Genomic DNA, 19,420 nt, shown 5'->3' on the forward strand with positions numbered 1-19,420 from the left:
CCATCCATCTAAGAAATCTATACATATATAAATGAATTGCTGTTCGTTAGTCTCGCTAAAACTCGAGAACGGCTAGACCGATTTGGCTAACTTTGGTCTTGAATTATTCGTGGAAGACTAGAGAAGGTTTAAAAGGTAGATAAATATGAAAATGCTTGAATTTAATAAAAATAACAATTTCGTTTTTCCTTTGATGTGCCCCCCGTCGGACGGATTCCTTTTGTTTGTTTTAAGTTTATTTTATACAAAAGTTTAGGTCTTTTATTTATCTATTGAGGCACTAAAAGGCTGCCGGGTCAGCTAGTAAAAAAAAATTGTAAAAAAAATTGACTAACTCATTGACTAATTAAAAAATGCGCTTTTAATGTAATAAAGTGTAATGTTTATTGTCAGAGCCTCGGCCGGCGCAGTACGCGGAGCTGGGCAGCGCGCCGCTGTCAGAGCGCTCCGCAGCTGACACGGAGGCGGCACACGAACTGTTGTCTTTGGCTCAAAGCGTGCCGCCCCTGCCGCCCGCCGCCGTCGTCACACTGCTGCAAGCGCCCGAGCCTACACCCCTCGTGCCAGTCTACACCTACACTCTGCAGCCGACCAACATCTACATCCTTTCCGAAGAGCCGCCCGAGCCAACTATCTACCACGCTGTTCAAACGGTCACCCCTATACAGACCGTCGAGTACGCAGCCATTGAGCCGCAAGTTAATTATGTTGCTTATCAACCCCAGATACCGCTTGAGTATGTCACTGATTGCCGAGGACAACTCTTGCCACCGCCGCCGCCACCGCCACCGCCACCGCCACCACCACAACCGCAACCAGAAACATCACCGCCGGACCCTAAACCTGAACCGAAATCCGAACCTCGAGATCCACCTCAGACACCTCGAGCTCCGCAGTCACCATCAACAAAGGACAAGGCTGCTAAATATGACTGCAACGAGTGTGGCAAGCGGTATGCCACTTCCTCAAATCTATCGCGTCACAAGCAGACCCACCGCAGTCTTGATTCTGTGGCGGCGAAGCGATGCCCAGAGTGCGGTAAGGCTTACGTTTCTATGCCAGCTTTGGCAATGCACGTGCTGACTCATCGCATGGGTCATATATGTGGTGTGTGCGGCAAGCATTTCTCTCGGCCGTGGCTCCTGCGAGGCCACGTGCGCTCACATACAGGAGAGAAGCCATACAACTGTGCTTCCTGCGGCAAGTCATTTGCCGATCGCTCTAACCTGCGGGCTCATCTGCAGACGCACTCTTCGGATAAGAAATACGAATGCTCACGCTGCCACAAGTCGTTCGCTCTCAAGAGCTATCTCAACAAGCATCAGGAGGCGGCCTGCGTGCGTTCCGACGACGAGTAATCGATTGCAACGAAAGATTTCTCTATGAACTTCTTTACATCTTTGTATTGATCGAACAAGAGTATATATATATTCCATAATTTTAAAGTTTGAAATGTTTAAGAATGTTGTATTTTTTCAATTATAAACTAGTCGGACACCGACGGGTAACGTGTCAATTTATGGCAGGAGCCTGCAATATTACAGCGTAGGTTAACGTTTACATAGTAACGTTTAGATAAGGAAGCGTCACACAAACGCCGTGGGACGCAGCTAGTTGCTAGTTACGGTGATACGTAGAGACTTAATGAAACCGTCGAGCTGTGGTACAAAGAGAGCAATAAAATAACGCGCGTAGAATGCAAGTGTTAGTTCGCACGGGTAGCGTGCCAGTAGAGGCGAGAGGCGATGGACCAAGCTGTAGCCGCGCACGCCGACTCATCCGCGCGCGACACGTCGCAACCCACCCAAACCCACGCAAACCTACTCATATCGATATGTAAATATAAAACGTTTACACATAAGTAATTTGTTCAAGCATTCCCTCTATATGAGTAGGTTTCAATATAAGTCGTTGAAAGAAGCAATTCGATAAACGGTCGACCGATAACGCTTTCCCGAATACTCAATATACTATTAAAAATATGATTGCATTGAAAATAAATAATACGGACTTTAAAAAATAGAGATACCCGTCATTGATAGTAATAGTATTAAGCATGTTTACAGTAGGTACATTCATTGAAAATGCATATCGTACAGCGTAGAATGTTAACGTTTTTAAGAAAGTTAGTTAAGGATTTTCATTGGAGGTTCAAGAAACTCATTTATGTAAAGAACTTTGACATATTTACAATATTAATACTTTACATATTTTTTTTTACTTCGTCAACTAATCCACGACTCTTGACAAATCAAATAATTTACTCTCAATAACAAACAAATTTAAACATAATTAAATCTACTTTTACGTGTGAATATCTTGTTTTTTGTATTGTGGTTTTATTATTATTGACGTTTCAAATACTTTACAGTTTTCGGTCGACCACCAACAAGATTGAACCGTAAAAGTAGTCTTAATTAAGTTTCGCGGTTCGCAAAAATCAAAGGGTATACAAGACCAAAAGAAATAAGAAATAACCCAGCTTTTACGTTCACGCTACAAATTATTTTCAAGTGTACTTGTCCAGAAAGGTATTGATCAAAAACATCTATTTTAAAATTGGATGTTTTGTCACTCACTCGCAATAGAATTCTCGCTCACAAACTTACTCGGTGAAAGGAACTGAAACGACTGTAAAACCAGTCCACTTCTTTTATAACGTCAAAGATATCCCGGGGATTTGACGCCAAAGCAAACGAAGCTTGTTGCAATGCTCCATACATCCAGACCAGCTTAATGAGATCGCCCCAAATATTACGTGTAGGAAATTCCACTGGTTTTGAAATTTTTCAATTCAGAATATATTTTAAAACGTAGTATTCGAATGTTTGAGAATGAACATTTCACCTATTACTGATATAAGGAGTTGGTTATTTTTAAGTTTGCTTTTGAAATACGGCTTTTTAAGAGTACAGATGCATATTGTATCGGAATAGAATGAGTGAAATTAACTGTTATTTTATATAGGAAGACATTCGCGTATTTGGCAAATAATTATTTCGAAATTCAGAAAGAGTACGAATGCATGGTACTAGAAATATTTTGTTTCTCTTTTTGTATTTCAAGTGTTTTTAAATTACGTTAAATCTGTTTGCTGATAAACGCTATTAAAAGCTGAATATGCGCAGAATATATTCTCGCGAAATTCTGAAGTTCACTGTAAAATTCTATTGTAAAATTAAATTTCGTGCGCCATTCAATTATACAATGTATCGATACCACCGCTATGAGACCTTACAAATATTATGTCACATTAAAATTCAATTAAGTTTGATCTACACATTTGTTGAATTTGATTTTACACATTCGATTTGTTGAATTTTCGTTTAGTGTATTGTAAGTTGAAAGTTCGCATTAATTAAAGGAAATCATTGTTCGTTAGTTAATGTATTTATTGTTTGATTTCGACATGTTGTTCTAATAATATCCGATGTGAAAACCTACAAGCTCTACGTATGTATACATATTCTGTATATCAGGTCGCCCAATTTACTGCGTTATAAGCCCTTGAATGTTATAGTATAAGTCGTTTATAATAAACAATACTAATATATATGCTGGCATCTGATTATATTATAAAAATGTATGGTTTTTTAGTGTAGGATCGCAACAATTTGATATTACTTTAAGTTTAGATTAAGATTTTATATTTACAATTGTTTCCAATGAAACGTATTTTAATATTTTATCTTTACCGTACAGTCAATAATGAAAATGATGCGAAATATTATATTTACTTCTATTACGTTATGTTTTATGAGAATTTGAAACAAAAAAGGATGCATTTAAGTGACTTGTGATTATTTTTATTTCGAACTCTTATTAAGTTATGTTTTACAGTTTATCAATTAATTATATTATGTTTAAACCGAAGAAACATAATAAATATTAGAGTTAATGATAAATATTTTTATAAGATTAATGTTTCTAGTCGAGGAAATCAATCTATGTGCATTCGAAGAAAATTATTTACACAATTCTTTTAAATTTTAAAGATACTAAATAATATGCTTCTCATTAAGAAATCACTTTATATTGTTAAATCATACACCAGTCAGGTATTGGATTTGTGTTTTTATTTAATCTAATCAATTTTGCATATCTATTTCGTTCAATTTTAAAACGTAAGGTAGTGCGATAAAGGCTATTATGCTAATTGAGACTTTAGAGCGCCATTCCTTAAATGTAATTAGAATGATGTTGATCTCGTTATTCAAAAAAATCCTGTATTAAGTCGATAAATGAATGGATTATATTCTTCTTAGCACTAATTTCAGTCTGCCTCATTTTCCCGTGACAATAGCTTACTACTATGTACAAAGAACAACGAAAATATTATGTATTTTAATAAATTTTATTCACATTTAAATGAAATAAAACTATTTTGCGAAAACCTTTATGGATTCCAACATCAAAGTTTTTATATTCCAATATCAAATTAAGTCCTTTTTTAACCGCTTCTGTTTGGGATTAAGGGATTTAACTCAATCGGAAACAAATAGTCTTGCAACAAATTTAATTTGTGACTGTTCATACATCTTTGTTACATTAATATTATGGTACAATTCCGTTATGATAGAAATAGTATTGCATGTCAATTCTGTAATAATTTAGTCAATTCATGAACAAAACCATTTTTATAATGATCTCGATTTTTGCATTTATTATTATATCATGCTAGATTTAATCCCAAGGAATTTTAAATAAGTAGTGCTAATTTAGTTACATTTAATTGTTTAATTCCAAGAATTAATAACTAATCCAATTTTTGATTTAAATGAAATTATTATTATGGCTCCGTTTTCAAATATACATCATTCAGTATGTCAATGGAATTTTTAACTCCATCTTGAAGCTATTGTTACTTTTGATATTATTATTTTTATCAATGTTACAATTACAAACAGCATCGAAGTGTAAAATGATAGGATATTGAGTCTTTATAACACTCGCAGCTCATACGTAAAGACTGATAAAACTAATATCCTTAATTTATCAATCGGATAACATCGAAGGATGCCATCTTGATTATTAGAAAAACAAAGTCTTCCATATAACGCCGCATTAAATGCTGATATTTCTTGGTTCCCGGCGTTACCATTTATCTTCACTCACTTCGTTATCACGTGACATCTTAATCTCAACTCAGACACATTTCGATTCCCGTTTCGTCTACCGCCGTAACGAGTGTTTCCCAAAAGAAAATCTCCGATCTGTATTCATTTATTTGAAGAGTATGGTTTTAAATTTTACATTTGATGATAAATCGTTCGTAAAATCTTACTTCTGTTTTATCTAAACCACGCGAGGATTAAATTTCATGCAAGCCAAATTTCAATCAAGACATCTTAAGAGATCTCGCAATCATGAAATACATATATGAATTAATAAATAATAATACATAAATGACGTAAATACAACTATATTTTTACATTTTTATTTCCCGTTTATCAAAAACGTCTTATATTTAAACAATACTAAAATAATAGTACGTCTAAAATGGTTTTTTTTTTAAATGTTCGAATCAACTAATTGGAGATTTTTTTTTAATACGAACACGTATTATGTCACTAATAGTATATGAGAGCATAAGCGACATCATTATCAAACAGCTTTAGTATACAATGAATTTGTCCTCATAAAATTGATTACGAAATAGAGGACTCAATAAAATATTTTAAATTTGTATCATCAATACTTTATTAGTGATGAGATAGATATTTTTACGTAAAAAGTCTCTTGGAAAATCACTTTTTTACATTTTTCTATACACATTGCACTATTTACAATCGCTTTTTAATAAATTAGACGTGTTTTAAACCAACCGACCGATTATTTCGACCTGATAAAAGTTTACTTACTTCGTTTCAATCCAAAGCACATGTTAAATTAAATTTAAATTGTACCATATATCTCTATTTTTACATTAATAGTGTATCATCATGTTATAGATATAAAGAAGTTCAATCCCAATAAAATATAATAAATTCGAGAAATAGAGAGAAAAAAAAAACGAGCGGTTGTTCTAAAGTCGTTAGCCAAAAAAGAATATTGAAAGAATCGTAACATAGTTACTAACTTCGTAAGGTTAATGATAAGTATATTATTCTAGTCACTTACTTTTAGAACGAAGTTCCTTATCGCGCGTTGTGAAAGGGGGCTAGACGGAAAAAATTCTTACGAAAAGTTGTCACGACTTTTTAGATCCGTCATTCTGACCAATCAACGTGTAGGCGCTTATCGCGTGACATTGCTCGTATCCGATTGGTCCGCGTAATGAGTACAGTTTCTCGAGATAGCGTTTCAACAATAGTAATTTAGTTCATAGTATTATTTTTTTCTTCTTCATAATGCCGTAAATTATTATTATAACTTAAAAAAAAAATTACAATTCCTTCACTAATTAATCGAAAGGAACTTCGTTCCATCCGGGTGTCCCTTGACACCTCTGAAGTTTTTTTTCTTACTAGCTAGTAATTAATTAAAGACAAATCGAAAGCAATACATTTGTACAAGTCTAGACATCTATTTATAACGTATAGATATTTTATTCGTAATCATGTAATTAATTAGACATAAAATTATATTTAATGCGGAACTTTTCTACCTTTAGATTAACTAGATATATTTATAAAACAGAAAAAAAAGCAAAAAAATATATTTCTTAAATTAAAAGCAAGCCAAAAAAGTTGTTATACTCGTAGTTCATTGAGAAATTATAAAAAGCGAAAAAAAAATACATTACTAATCGATTCAAAAATTAAACTCGTTCTTTTAATAAGACGGATAACTTTTCGACTATTCACGAAAATTAACGGATAATTAACATCCACATTGTCCGCATTAAAATGAAACCGCCGCGCGATTTAAGTTGTTCAAAGTGAATAACCGTAATGCACACACACATCGGAAATCATTTGACATTGTTGGACAAAATTAGCTTTGTTCAACCAACTGCGGTATCGGTTCGACCGTACCTGCACGGAAGGGTAGAACTTCAGACGAAAACTAAAAAAAAAAATTCCGATTTTCAATCCGTTGAATATATTGATTTTCGTAAGTTATCTAATATACAAAAAGTTCGAAGTATTCCGATTTAAAAGTGACAGCGCATTGTTTCAGAATAAAATATTTTATGAAGTTTTATTGTATAGAATAAATATTTCATTGTATTAACTATTATAGGCGCCCTTATTTACCTTAAAACATCAAGAGGATAAGACATTTATGCATTTTTCTATCGTGTTTCTATTCGCGTTTGAGTCGTATACAATAAAATGACTCAAATAAGAATGCATTAAAATCAGTGCAATTCTAAAGAAAATTAATAACACCTTGGATTTCAGTAGTTGCGATGAGATTAAATATCTGTAAATGGCATTAATTAATTCCGAATTCGATTACAACGATTGATCTAGATCTGATATAATTACACTATAGTAGTTTATACATTTTACATACCAGAGAAAATATTATATAACCTATAATTAAGAAATTTAGAGCTCTTATACTTTGGTCAGTTATTCAGAATATTTAGATGTTTTTAAACAACCCATTTACTGTTAGCTAATAGACAATTTAGCGGCTTAATCTCGTAGCAAATTTGCTGTTGAAATTTTTTGACCCGGAAAACTGTTAAGTATTCTTAACATCAAATAGTTGTTTGAACAAAGTGATTATATGTTTAATTTTAAGCTGTTTAACTGTCATTATTAATGAATGAATTAGTCTCTAGGATTCATCATTGCAAATTAGTCTTGCGAAAATTTGATATTTATTGCAAATACGTACATATTACTGTGTCAAGCTGTTTATTAATAATTATTAAATACAAATGCTACATCATCTAGATTGTAAGACGTTTTCGAACTTAAGCACTACACAATATTATTCATTAATAACACGGACAAAATATTTTAGGCGATTTATAATAAAATATTATTTAGAAATTTGCGATTACGTAATATTTTAACTACCTATTTAATTCTAGACATTATTCAGTAACTAACTGGAGAATTTTTAATTCTTACCTCTTAAACGCGACTAAAGTTTTCAATCAGTCGTTTTTATAAATGAAAGACCGACTCATTAACTTGTCTAGTCGCACTAAACGCCATGAGACGTGCAATATTATAACCCCTAGTGCCCATAAACTGAGTGATCGACAATTCACTTATTAATTTCCGTAACGACTCCTAACTTATAACTTAAATTTTCATCATAACAAATACCTCAAAAAGACCAAAGCTCAGGCAATAAACGGCACTTAATGTAGTGATATTGTCACCAAGAATAGGATAAGATTAAATAGTTTTTAATATAATGAATTCGCGTTTGTAGTTCCGTATGCAAATGCATGTTGAAAGAAGCTTCGACACAAACTCAAGTAATCAAGTATAGTGTTAGCGTTAGTGTCACGATTTTACGTCAAGGAACAATCTACGTGGTCACTCTAACTAGTAGGCTGTGGCTACGTGTTTGATAACGTTCTTGTAATTGTACGTGACTATCGTGTGCAACGGTTTACTACAAATGTAGGCGTCTCGCTATTGGCTGCATTGAGTTATTAAGGCGGGAACGTGGCTTCCGCATTTCCGACGCTCACCCACATACATAAACGTTTCCTTCAAAAGATAATGTCAACTCGACGCCGAGATTGTTGGCTTTTCTTAAAATGCAATTCGTATGACGTCGCCATAATTAAACGTTATCCCAACAACAATTTTTACACAATACTACAACAGAAAAATGTGATTTCAAAACAAATAAAAAAAGGAAACAATAAGAAAATTTATTAGTCACCAAAATAAGATTAGTAAATTCAATGAATCTCGAATCCGTTTACAAATTCGTATTATGTTAACGAAATGGACCAGACAGCTTTGTTTCACAAGTAACTGTGTCGATATTTGAAATATTCATGCAGGCATGCCATTTGATTCATAATGTATCTTGACGTTTGCGCCTAATTTACAACTAAGCTGAGAACTTGTGTTTGAATGCTGTTAGTTCATCTAATGCTGAATACTCGATGTAACTTTCAATTGTTTCGTGTGTAGTTTTAATTTTTGTGGCACTAATAAAACTAGAAGCACTGACTAGTATTTAATGGCAACATTATGTTACTTAATTGTAAAAATACGTGTGTTGAAGTCATTCGTACGAATAAAGTTGTAGTAACAATATGTATTGGCGTTTCATTTCAGATAAAAATCCTTTTTAGGGAGTTCTTAAGATACTTAGAGAAGATAAATTGGATTAACAGAAGTTATTCTCAATTTGAAAATAATGTTCTGATCTCTCGTTATGTACAATACCAATTTTATAAAGCATTGAATATGAAATCGGTGTTACTGTAAGTTTGAGATGATTTGACTTATTAATGCTCAATAATTTTCAGCTAAAACTCTATGAAAATCGTATCTACTGTTTTCTTTTCTTTTCTATCTACTGATAGTAATCTCAAGGAGATATACTAGCTTCATCAAATGCATAGGCGAGCTCACGGAGCTCACTCAGCCTGATAGAATTTGCTAGCATCTGCTGTATTAGTATTTATTGTATTAATGTATTAAATATATTCCACAAGATTTATTATCAAAAATTGAAAGAAACCAACAGTTATGTATAGTGTAATAAATCAATAGAACTGCTTACATCAGTTTGTTTGTATCTCAAATTGCTAATGACCATCGAATGTAACCGATGTATCTAATGCACTGCAAAATATTAAAGTACTTTTACGTAAGTACATATGTATATTTAATTTATTATTTATTGGGCAAATTGTGGATGTAGCGTAGTGCTTTTGACATAATTCATTCGCATTTCAAAGGCTACTTCAGTGTCTTACCGAGAATACCGATCCTGATCTAAAAGAAAAAAAATCTAAAGCTTCTGGATTTATTCAGCTTGGGACAGCGTTCAATTTGAATTTAATTCAACAGCAGAAGAGCAGAACAGCATTCAATTTGAATTCTTTTATTTTTATTTTATACTAGTTGACCCGGCAGACTTCGTAGTGCCTCAATCTATAAATAAAAGACCTAAACTTTTGTATATAATAAACATAAAAATAAGAAAAGGAATCCGTCCGACGGGGGACACATCAAAAGAAAAAGAAAATTGTTATATTTATTTAATTCCGAGCATTTTCATATTTATCTACCTTTTAAACCTTTTCTGGACTTCCACAAATAATTCAAGACCAAAATTAGCCAAATCGGTCGAGCCGTTCTCGAGTTTTAGCGAGACTAACGAACAGCAATTCATTTTTATATATATATAAAAGATTGATGAATATAATTTGAATTAAATTCAAATAGAATACCGTTCATACCGCTGTCGATAACGACGAAATTATGAAGCGTGATTTTGCGGTAGGAAAAATTGATGCAATACTCGTAAACTTGGAAATACACTAACTCACACAAACACGTTCAATGGAATACAGGACAGCACCAACAATGGAAAACAACACAGCGAACGTCAGGGCAAAAGGCCTCGTTTATTAATCGAATGTCAAACCGTAATTGACAAATTTGATTCTGTCCGCTGAGCTGGCTTGAAAATTCATAATTAACTGCTAATGTTTTGATGCATGCGAGCGTAGAGCGAAAATCGCAGATCAGCCAGCGCGCGTAATAATAACCTTTTGCCGATTGTACGATGAAATTAATTCCTCATCATAAATTCCGTGTCAGTTTGCATGCCGAAATGTCCTTGTTTTGGTCCGTATTACATCGTTGTTGAAGGGAAAATTTCGATTCTAACCTATTGAATTCACTGTGAATAGTAATTTCGTGTTTACTTCATGAACTATGTTATAACACTTCTTTTTTATTACTAACTAAAAATAAAATTAAAATCGCTTTTTTTGCTTCAAATATGTCTTATACGGAAAATACTTTTTCAACTTTTTCTTAAATTTTTTTGTTCATAAAATCAAATTAAAAATGTTTATCGTTATTTCGCGATCAAAGAATACATAAATGCAGTCCGCGTTGACGTCTAAAGTTCCGGAAATGCAGTCGGGCCGCCCAACACTCTCCTACGAAGTAGGAAATATAAATAGGATGCTTCCCTATGAACACTTTAACTTTTTATTATACTTTAAAACCGCTATGTGAAGATGACATTTAAAAAAAAATGCAAAAAAAATTCTATTCAAATTTGAAACTAAAAAAAAATTCTATTCAAATTCGAACCTAAAAAATAATAAGATGTGCTATAAGATATTTTTAGAAAATGTATGCTCTCGAAACCCCAGTGACACGGTTTAAATAATATTTCAAAATGGGTCAGACACAAGATCATTTGAAAATCAAAGTAGCATGGTGCAATGAACCTTGTTTTCTGAACATTCGTAAGTATTTAACATTAATGTTATGGGTTTCCCAAGACCAACGTACTTAAAGAGAGCAAACCAAAAAAAAAAGTAAATTTAAAATTGTTATTTTGAAACTAAATGTCATATATACGCTATTATGACTAGCTCGCATTTTTAAAAAATACAAGGGTCAACTGTTTGAAAAAAAAACAGTTTTTCAAAAAAGTAACTTGGATGACATTTACGGAACATCTCTAATGCGAACTTTGAGGAGTTTGTCAGAAAAATTGTTTAAAGTGCATCGGAACATATCGAGTGGAACGCGTTAAAATTTTCTGCTTTAAAAACAAAATTATAGTTTTGACGAGGAGTTTGCTGACCGCACGACGTCAACTCACAGTCGCGATGCGAATTGTTGAATGAACAGGTAACCGACCCCAGCTGTTTGCAGTCGGCATATGTATGAATGAATTTTAAATACGCGAATGTTTTCATAGTGCATCGCGCAGTTGCATTTCGTCGTGAGTCTGCATTGTGGGACGACTACAAAATTAGCGTCGAAAATAGACTCTGCGTTTCAGGAAGCTGAAAGAATATTAGATTTGTTGTAGGCTTTACAGTTACGCGGGAAAACATCAACGAGTTGTCTCAATAGGAAATTGGATGTGCTATGTTCTAAGAATAAACATAGTTCGGTGCTATGTAGTGATTAATCGGTTCAGTTAAACTCGAGTTCCCAGTGGAGAATTAAGCCACGTTACTTCAAAACAAGCTCGGTAAACTTTGGAAAAAATGCAGGTTATTTTTATACATTTTATTAAGTTTCACATATTGCCTTAACTAGTTTTATTTTTATTTTTATAACTTTTACTAAAGTTTCTTACGAGTTTGGAAACTTTCAAAACTTGTTGTGTGTTCAAACTTGAGTTGAATCGATTTTAGATTTTAGGCGGGAAGTCGGCGAATCTTGCGTGTATTTAAAGGGTCGGGGCGAGAAGGTCGCGTGCGTGATGTGTCGTAGCTGCGTCCACCGGTTGATATCTTAGGGTTCGACACTCGCATCGTCAAGTGTTGTTCGAAGTTGTCGTGGCGGGTAAAGTTTTGTGCGGACTGTACCGTACCACCCTCTACCCACATCGATCGAAGCGGCGGCGCGCGCACCACTCCGGCCCCAATATAAACTGCGACCCTCACACCAAACCCTCACAACCGCAAGAGGACGCGCGCGAACACCCGCTACGCCGCTCGCCCGGGGCGCCGCTCTTTTCTCTTTTCTCTCTTTTTCTCTGTACGTCTGTCTCTCACTAATGCGGCCGCGCTAAGGCCGATGCGGGCGCCGCGATGCCGCGCTGCCTCATGGCTAAAAAGTGGAAGGTGGCCCCGGTGCCGGAGGTGGTCGAGGAGTCTGACGAGGAAATCGACGTGGTGGGTGAGGGCCGCGGTCGAAGTCCTGCACCTGCGGCAACGGCCCCGGGGCCTTCGCCGCGCGATCCAGAGCCCACGCTCCTCTACAACGGTGAGTATAAATTGGAATTTTAGGAATTTTAAAAATTTGTCACAGACCAGGCGAAGACTGCGGCCCAACTCCGGTGCGCGTGCGACGTTCAGTGTTAGGTTGGATCCGTCGGCCGGTCAGTTGATAGTTTCGTTTAAGTTTACCGTTTTGCTTCAACGCGAATGTCCGACGTCGCGAAATACATTTGAACAGCGAGGCGCTAGCGAGTTTTTGTTATTTTATTTTGTTTTCGTAATCAAATCGAATTCGAATACAAACGACCAGATCAAAATAATTTGAAACTGAAGGAGATTCGTTATCATGAAGATTGTGGCGAGATAATGTAGCGTGATTGAAATACAATGATGTATAAGCAACAGATACCTACATATAGAAGCAACAGAGGGTGGAAGCATTTGGCAGCCTGCCATCGAAAGCCCAGAGGATGCCAAGTGACAGCGAAATGGACGGTACCGACTTCAAGACTAATAGCAGCAGTATATTTCAAACATATGTACGTGTTATTATTGATTCGTATCAAAACTCAATGAGTTATTAATTGGTTTCGATAACTCTAAGGCGAAAAGTCTTTAAAGTCACCATAAATTAATATATAAAAAATTAAGAAAATTTATTGAATACTTATATTTTTATTTTTGAAACTTTTTTGTTCTTTTTATTTCTGATTTGATGATGATTTGTTTTTAGGGCTGAATAATGGTTTTATAAAAATAAAGATAAAAACTTCGTTTAAGTTCGAAAAGTTTTAATGTATTTAAAATGATTCTCATTAAAAAAGAAGAAAATACATACTTGTATTTTAAGTTAAAACTTTTGCGATTGCAACGCGTAGTAATAAAATTCAGTTTCATTGAATTTTTTCGATTGAAGCAAACAGCACTATCTCGACAAATCTGGATTCATCGTAAACTTATTATTGCGTTCATATAATCTGCAGATATTTTCTTATATCTTTGGTGTCGCGATAAAAAAATATATTTTAAAATAGAATGCATAACAATTAAATATTAATTTGTTAACAAAAAATTTGATTCAAATTATCGTTTTGAGATTCGTTATCTTTTTATGTTTGTTTTTTACCAAAATACATTAATAGTCGGAACGTTGAAAATAATTAAATTAAGCTTCATTAAACAATACGAGGACTTGGATAAAGAACCGTTCGCTATTGTTATCTTAAATGCGCAGAGAGAATTTCCAAGCAAACTGGAGACGCGACCACTAAATGCTTTACAACTCGGACGACAAATACCTAATTGTTTCACTAGCTTTGAAGACACCACTGTAACTTACCCTTTACGATCTCAACTTTATTTATACGACTAATAAAGTATTGAATCGAATGCCTTTTTAACGCGTTTATTTTATGTTCGTTTTAATTCTTGAACATTCCGATCATTATCACTGGGTGAACTGAATGACTTTAGGTACACAGTATAAATACAATATACAATGTTTATGGATGTATAGCGTGAGATCAAATATTTTCATTTTATAAGTTTTAATTTACGATTTTTTAGAATAAACGAACCCCTTCATAATTGGGTATTTAATATCAGTGAAAGAAAAATCATATGCTACTATGATTAAACAAAAAAATAGCGTTTTCGAAATCTAGAAAGTTCTAGATAAAATCTCGTACTAAAATTTTATTGCGTCCTTATATTTTATATTTTCCAATTTTGCGTATCCTTTATGGCGCTTAGAGACGATCGAAGTGTTATTAATCGAAATCTGAACATTTTCTTAAAAACCGTTAAATAATAATAAATAGTTTATTAGTTAATAAATAAATAGTTTATTTATTATTTACAATAGAACACAGATTATCGATTAACATTTCATAGAACTTAGATTAACCAACCGTGGTAAATAAACATTTTAAGGGGTATTATTATATATAAATATTTATTATTTTCAATCTATGATCGTTAGGAAGCGACAGATTGAGGTCCTATCCTTATAAATCAATTTATATTATAATTTATTTTAATTCAGTAAAAATATCTGAAGCACTTAACTAAAATTTGTAACTGAATTTTTTTAACGTGTTTGTTATTGGTATACAATAGACGCCTCAAATTAGGTTATACGATTTTTTTACATGGATATAGCTCGAACTGCTTAGGGGACACCTTGTACCATACAGCTTTATAACTATTCTATTATAAATTACAGTATGGAAGCAATTATATTCGTAATAAACTAAAAAATAAAACTATTTACAAGTTTTTTAATACAATTTTACGTATACGATAATTTTAACTATATACTTGAATGTTTGCAACTTGTGCAACTTTTTTGTAACTAGAAAAAAAAACTGGCAAACTGGAAACAACATACGGCAAATACATCTATGGAAATATTAAGTTTAATTATATAACAAAATCGTAATTTAACTTTCTCAGATACAGCGACTAAGCCCGTCGTAATTGGGAAAGAGCGCGATAAAATCCGCATTCGACTAGTTTATGACACCCGGTATTTTGTCGTAGATAATCATAGTTATGACGATACGCGATTATTACGCTCGTGTATTGTAGCCTGCTTTGTTTCGCGTTCAATATTATTTCTACGTCTGGAAAGTTCTTTTTCTTTAACGCCGTCATTTTTAATACTCAAGTTATGAGTGTTGCCCCTGCCGACGCGCCTTAGATTAGTTCAGTTTTCTCTCTTTTTCTCTCAGTTACCAACAACTTTTTGTAAGACTAAGCGGGTTTTTATAATTTATAGATCTGTTAACTTTAGCAGATTAGTTTTGTTTGTCATATTATTTTACAAATAAAAAAATACAGTAATAGGGACTGGCGATAGAAGTTGAAACTTATAACTAAAGAATTTTTTGTGTTAAAATTGGAAATTTCAGAATGATTAAATTGAAATCATCAACACCAGCCTGGATTTCACATTTCGAGCAATTCGAGCAACAAGTATATACATGTTTATATGACTTATTTATTATTCAAATATATAACAATTAACAAAAAAAAAATGTTATAACTATTAATGTACAATGAATTTTAGTGAGTCCATTCAATTTTGCTTATAAAGATATACACAGCACAAATCTTGCACAATGAGTCACCTGTATAGCTACATATTTAGGTGCTATTTCGCATGTCGGTGACGCGAACCCATAAGATTTTCCCCTACCAAAAAGTGGTCAACGCGGCTAAAGAAGCTTTTACTTCAAAAACCATGATTGCTTTAGGAAATTAAATTATCGATAAGAAATTCAGCGCTGTCTTATCGTGTTATTCTCTAGAGTTTCAAAGAAAATATTTAAAGGCCTTAACCATGTGTACTTTCAGTAATTTATGTTTGCCTTCGACTACTGGTCCAATAGTTTAACTGAGTTTCGCTTAGTTAAACTTAGGCGCTGCTCACTTAAGTAGTTGTTCACTTTAGTTCGTCAACTAATATTGGAAACTTGTCCTCTCCTGGCTGCTGATCTTGAAATTAGTTAAAACTTATAATGAAATGAGTTGTTAGTTTCCATTTTACATCATTAATGAAGATTTTAAATTGTCATTATATCACTTAGTATGTTAAGTGATACGAAAATACTTAGAAAATACTTAATCCCATCAATACTTCGTTTAGCTATAAATTGATTTTATTTCTAATAAATATAACTATGATATACAAACTGCATTCTCTTTTCCACGTATTCAATGATTTTTTATACAACATATATGTTATCTTCATAGTAACTGACTCTTCAAATCTGATCGCGCCATATATATCTACATACCTACCGATATAGTGCACACACATGTTGACAAGTAGCATTAATGAAAAGTACAAAAGATGGGATAAGCGCGTGAGTAAAAAAGATAGCTATAATTGGAACGATTGCACTTGTAATATTATTATTGCATTTGTTTAGACGCGACTAAAGACGAAATGTCCCAATTGGCCTGTTTTCGAGTCTTCACTTGACGTGCGCTTGAAACATATCTGCTTCTTTTTACATATAAAATATCATTGCACGTATTTAATAAATGAAACTCACATTAAAATCATTTTATTAACGACGTGACATATCCAGTAAATCAACAATCATTCATGCAAATCTGTGCTTGGTTTACACAAAATATGACTGTAATTTGAACAAACATTTGGTTCAGATATCAACGTTACTCCGGTTCAGGCGTTAATTGAAATCTGAAACCGTATTAGGCACTCCGAATGCTGTGGCCAATATTGGTTGTTTATTGGATAAAAGCGCACCTTCAAATGAATTTCGAAATAGTGAAACGATTTTCAAAATTGTATTTTTAAGCTACGTGTATTTTTGTTTTGCTATGCAACAAATAAAGCGTTGTTGTTTATCATTTATTTATAGATATCGCTTGAATAATCTTCGGTCTTATTAACTAAAAACATATTGAATCCCTATGTTTTAATGCGTATTTTAATGAGAAAAAAAAAGAGATATGTCCAAAATATAATTCGTAGATCCGAAGAAAACTCAGTGCTATTTATCATGGATACTCTCGAAATAAAACCTTTTATCCGCGAAGATAAAATATTCGAAACACCAGAGGCGGGCGGGCGGCTTGGCTGTTTTTGCTCGACTTTCAGGTCGCGACAAGTGCCAAACGCAGACCGGGTCATTTATCATTGGAAACTTTTGAAAGTCTTGTATCGCGGCTCATTTGATTGATTGGTTCGGTAAAATGTCAGTCTAATTCACGGCCCCGATTTCGTAGGTTGTAAATCAGACGTGTTTGCGTATCTCGCGATAATCAAAGCGAATGGATTTCCATCGATCTCGTTTTATAGCGCAGGTGTGTTTGGAGAACGCGATGGTCGATTCGTTCGATTCTACACAAAGTATAATTCTAATTATATTCAGGTATAAGTTAGTTTGTTTAATGTCTTAAAAAATCTAATCTCAAACAGTTATTAGACTATTATTTAACAGGCTCTTAGCATGATTCTATATCATTACTATTTTATTATACAAAACATTGTTATTTTCAAATCCAATCGCCGATCTGTTATTAATATCCCACTTTCTAGTTCTTAATCTTCCACATCAAACTTGTTTAGTTCTATAAAATGAATGATAATTTCTAAGCGGCTTGAGTGATGAAAATTATCCATAAGTCTGATATTGTGGTCTACTTGTATCATTTTAGCGGTATAGCCTATATCCATAGCGCTGTCACAAAAGAATTTTCCGGAAGGCAGACAGTGTTTTTCAGAATCATTCAGCCGAATGAAACCAATTTAACGAGTTATGTTCCGAAAAAACGGACGTTCGATTTAAAATGTTTTTTTTTTCACATTGTGCATGCATTCAATAGTGATAACAGCAGTTTTAGCCTTTGCAAAGACCGCACTCGGGTTTTACTTTTAGTTTTTTCCCGGCGCTCGTGTGTACTATTTCAACGTAATGGGCCTGAAGCGTGTCGCGGGTTTGTGCACTTTATGGCGAGCAACGTCGATGTTTTTAGAACAATAGACCAAGCTTATATCGGTGACAAAGTTAGTTGGCATCTATTATAGTAGGTCTTTACCGGTGAAGTTGCTATTTTAGTATACTGGCCATTTGAAACGTAATTTATGTGTGACAAGCAATTAATTTTAAATTTAATTTTGTTTACGACATAAATGCGCCACCCACCTTGAGATATCAGTTCTAAGGTCTCAGTATGGTTACAACGGCTGCCCCGCCCTTCAAACCAAAACGCATTACTGCGTCACGGCAGAAATAGGCAGGGTGGTAATACCTACCCGCGCGGACTCATAAGAGGACCTACCACCAGTAATTACGCAAATTATAATTTTGCGGGTTCGATTTTTATTACACGGTATTATTCCTTCACCATGGAAGTCAATCGTGAACATTTGTTGAGTAAGTATTTCATTAGAAAAATTGGTACCCGCTTGGGCTTCGAACACCGGTGCATCGCTCAACAAGAATGTACCGGACGTCTATCCTTTAGGCCACGACGACTTCATAATTGTATTATATAATAATAATTGTATTATATTTTCGAATTCGTTCATTTGTTTATTGATTACTGTTTTATTTTTACCATACTTGTATGTATTTCATCAAAATGGACTCGTTAAAAATAGAAGTTAATTATGGAATAACAATTCCGTCGCGGTAGCAATGCCGCACAAACCGTTCACAACATTAATGACGTATACGGAGTTAACACTGCAAATGGACACACGACTCTATATTGGTTCTAACGCTTGCGACATGGAAATATTGTCCTAAAAATTAATTCCCGTGGTCGCCCAAAAGCTACAGCTACGACGAATTCAGGTGTTAGTGGAAGTTGACAATACTCAATCTCAATTTAGCAGCGACTTTCAACGTTAACATCATAGCAATAGTGGTCCATTTGCGTCAAATCGATAAGGTAAATAAACTTATAAGTGGGTGCCAAACGAACTGAACGATTACTAGCGTGACGAATGCGTTAAGGTATAAAAAAAAACTACAAAGGCTAGGTTTGGAAGTTTGACTTCTTCAAGAAGGGCATTGAAAAATTACCACTGGTTTCGTAAATACAACTGGCAGAGATGCAATCGTTAACATGGGTGTATAT

The 19,420-nt window shown here is 33.9% G+C and overlaps 2 protein-coding genes across 2 annotated transcripts in view; both read left to right on the forward strand.

The window, feature by feature from the left end:
- The window catches only part of LOC101738352 (zinc finger protein SNAI2), a 138,036-nt gene extending 128,851 nt beyond the window's left edge, over nt 1-9,185 (forward strand). Inside the window, exon 3 of the mRNA XM_038010915.2 lies at nt 394-9,185. Within this exon, the coding sequence (XP_037866843.1) occupies nt 394-1,358 (965 nt within the window). The 3' untranslated portion in view covers nt 1,359-9,185. The remainder of the gene's footprint in view (nt 1-393) is intronic.
- A 3,441-nt stretch (nt 9,186-12,626) lies between these two features.
- LOC101738623 (transcriptional repressor scratch 2) overlaps nt 12,627-19,420 on the forward strand; it is a 48,620-nt gene continuing 41,826 nt past the window's right edge. The window contains exon 1 of the mRNA XM_012693451.4: nt 12,627-12,845. Within this exon, the coding sequence (XP_012548905.2) occupies nt 12,671-12,845 (175 nt within the window). The 5' untranslated portion in view covers nt 12,627-12,670. The remainder of the gene's footprint in view (nt 12,846-19,420) is intronic.

Source organism: Bombyx mori, chromosome 1, assembly GCF_030269925.1.
Source record: "Bombyx mori chromosome 1, ASM3026992v2".
In the NCBI taxonomy this organism is placed as follows: Eukaryota; Metazoa; Arthropoda; class Insecta; order Lepidoptera; family Bombycidae; genus Bombyx; species Bombyx mori.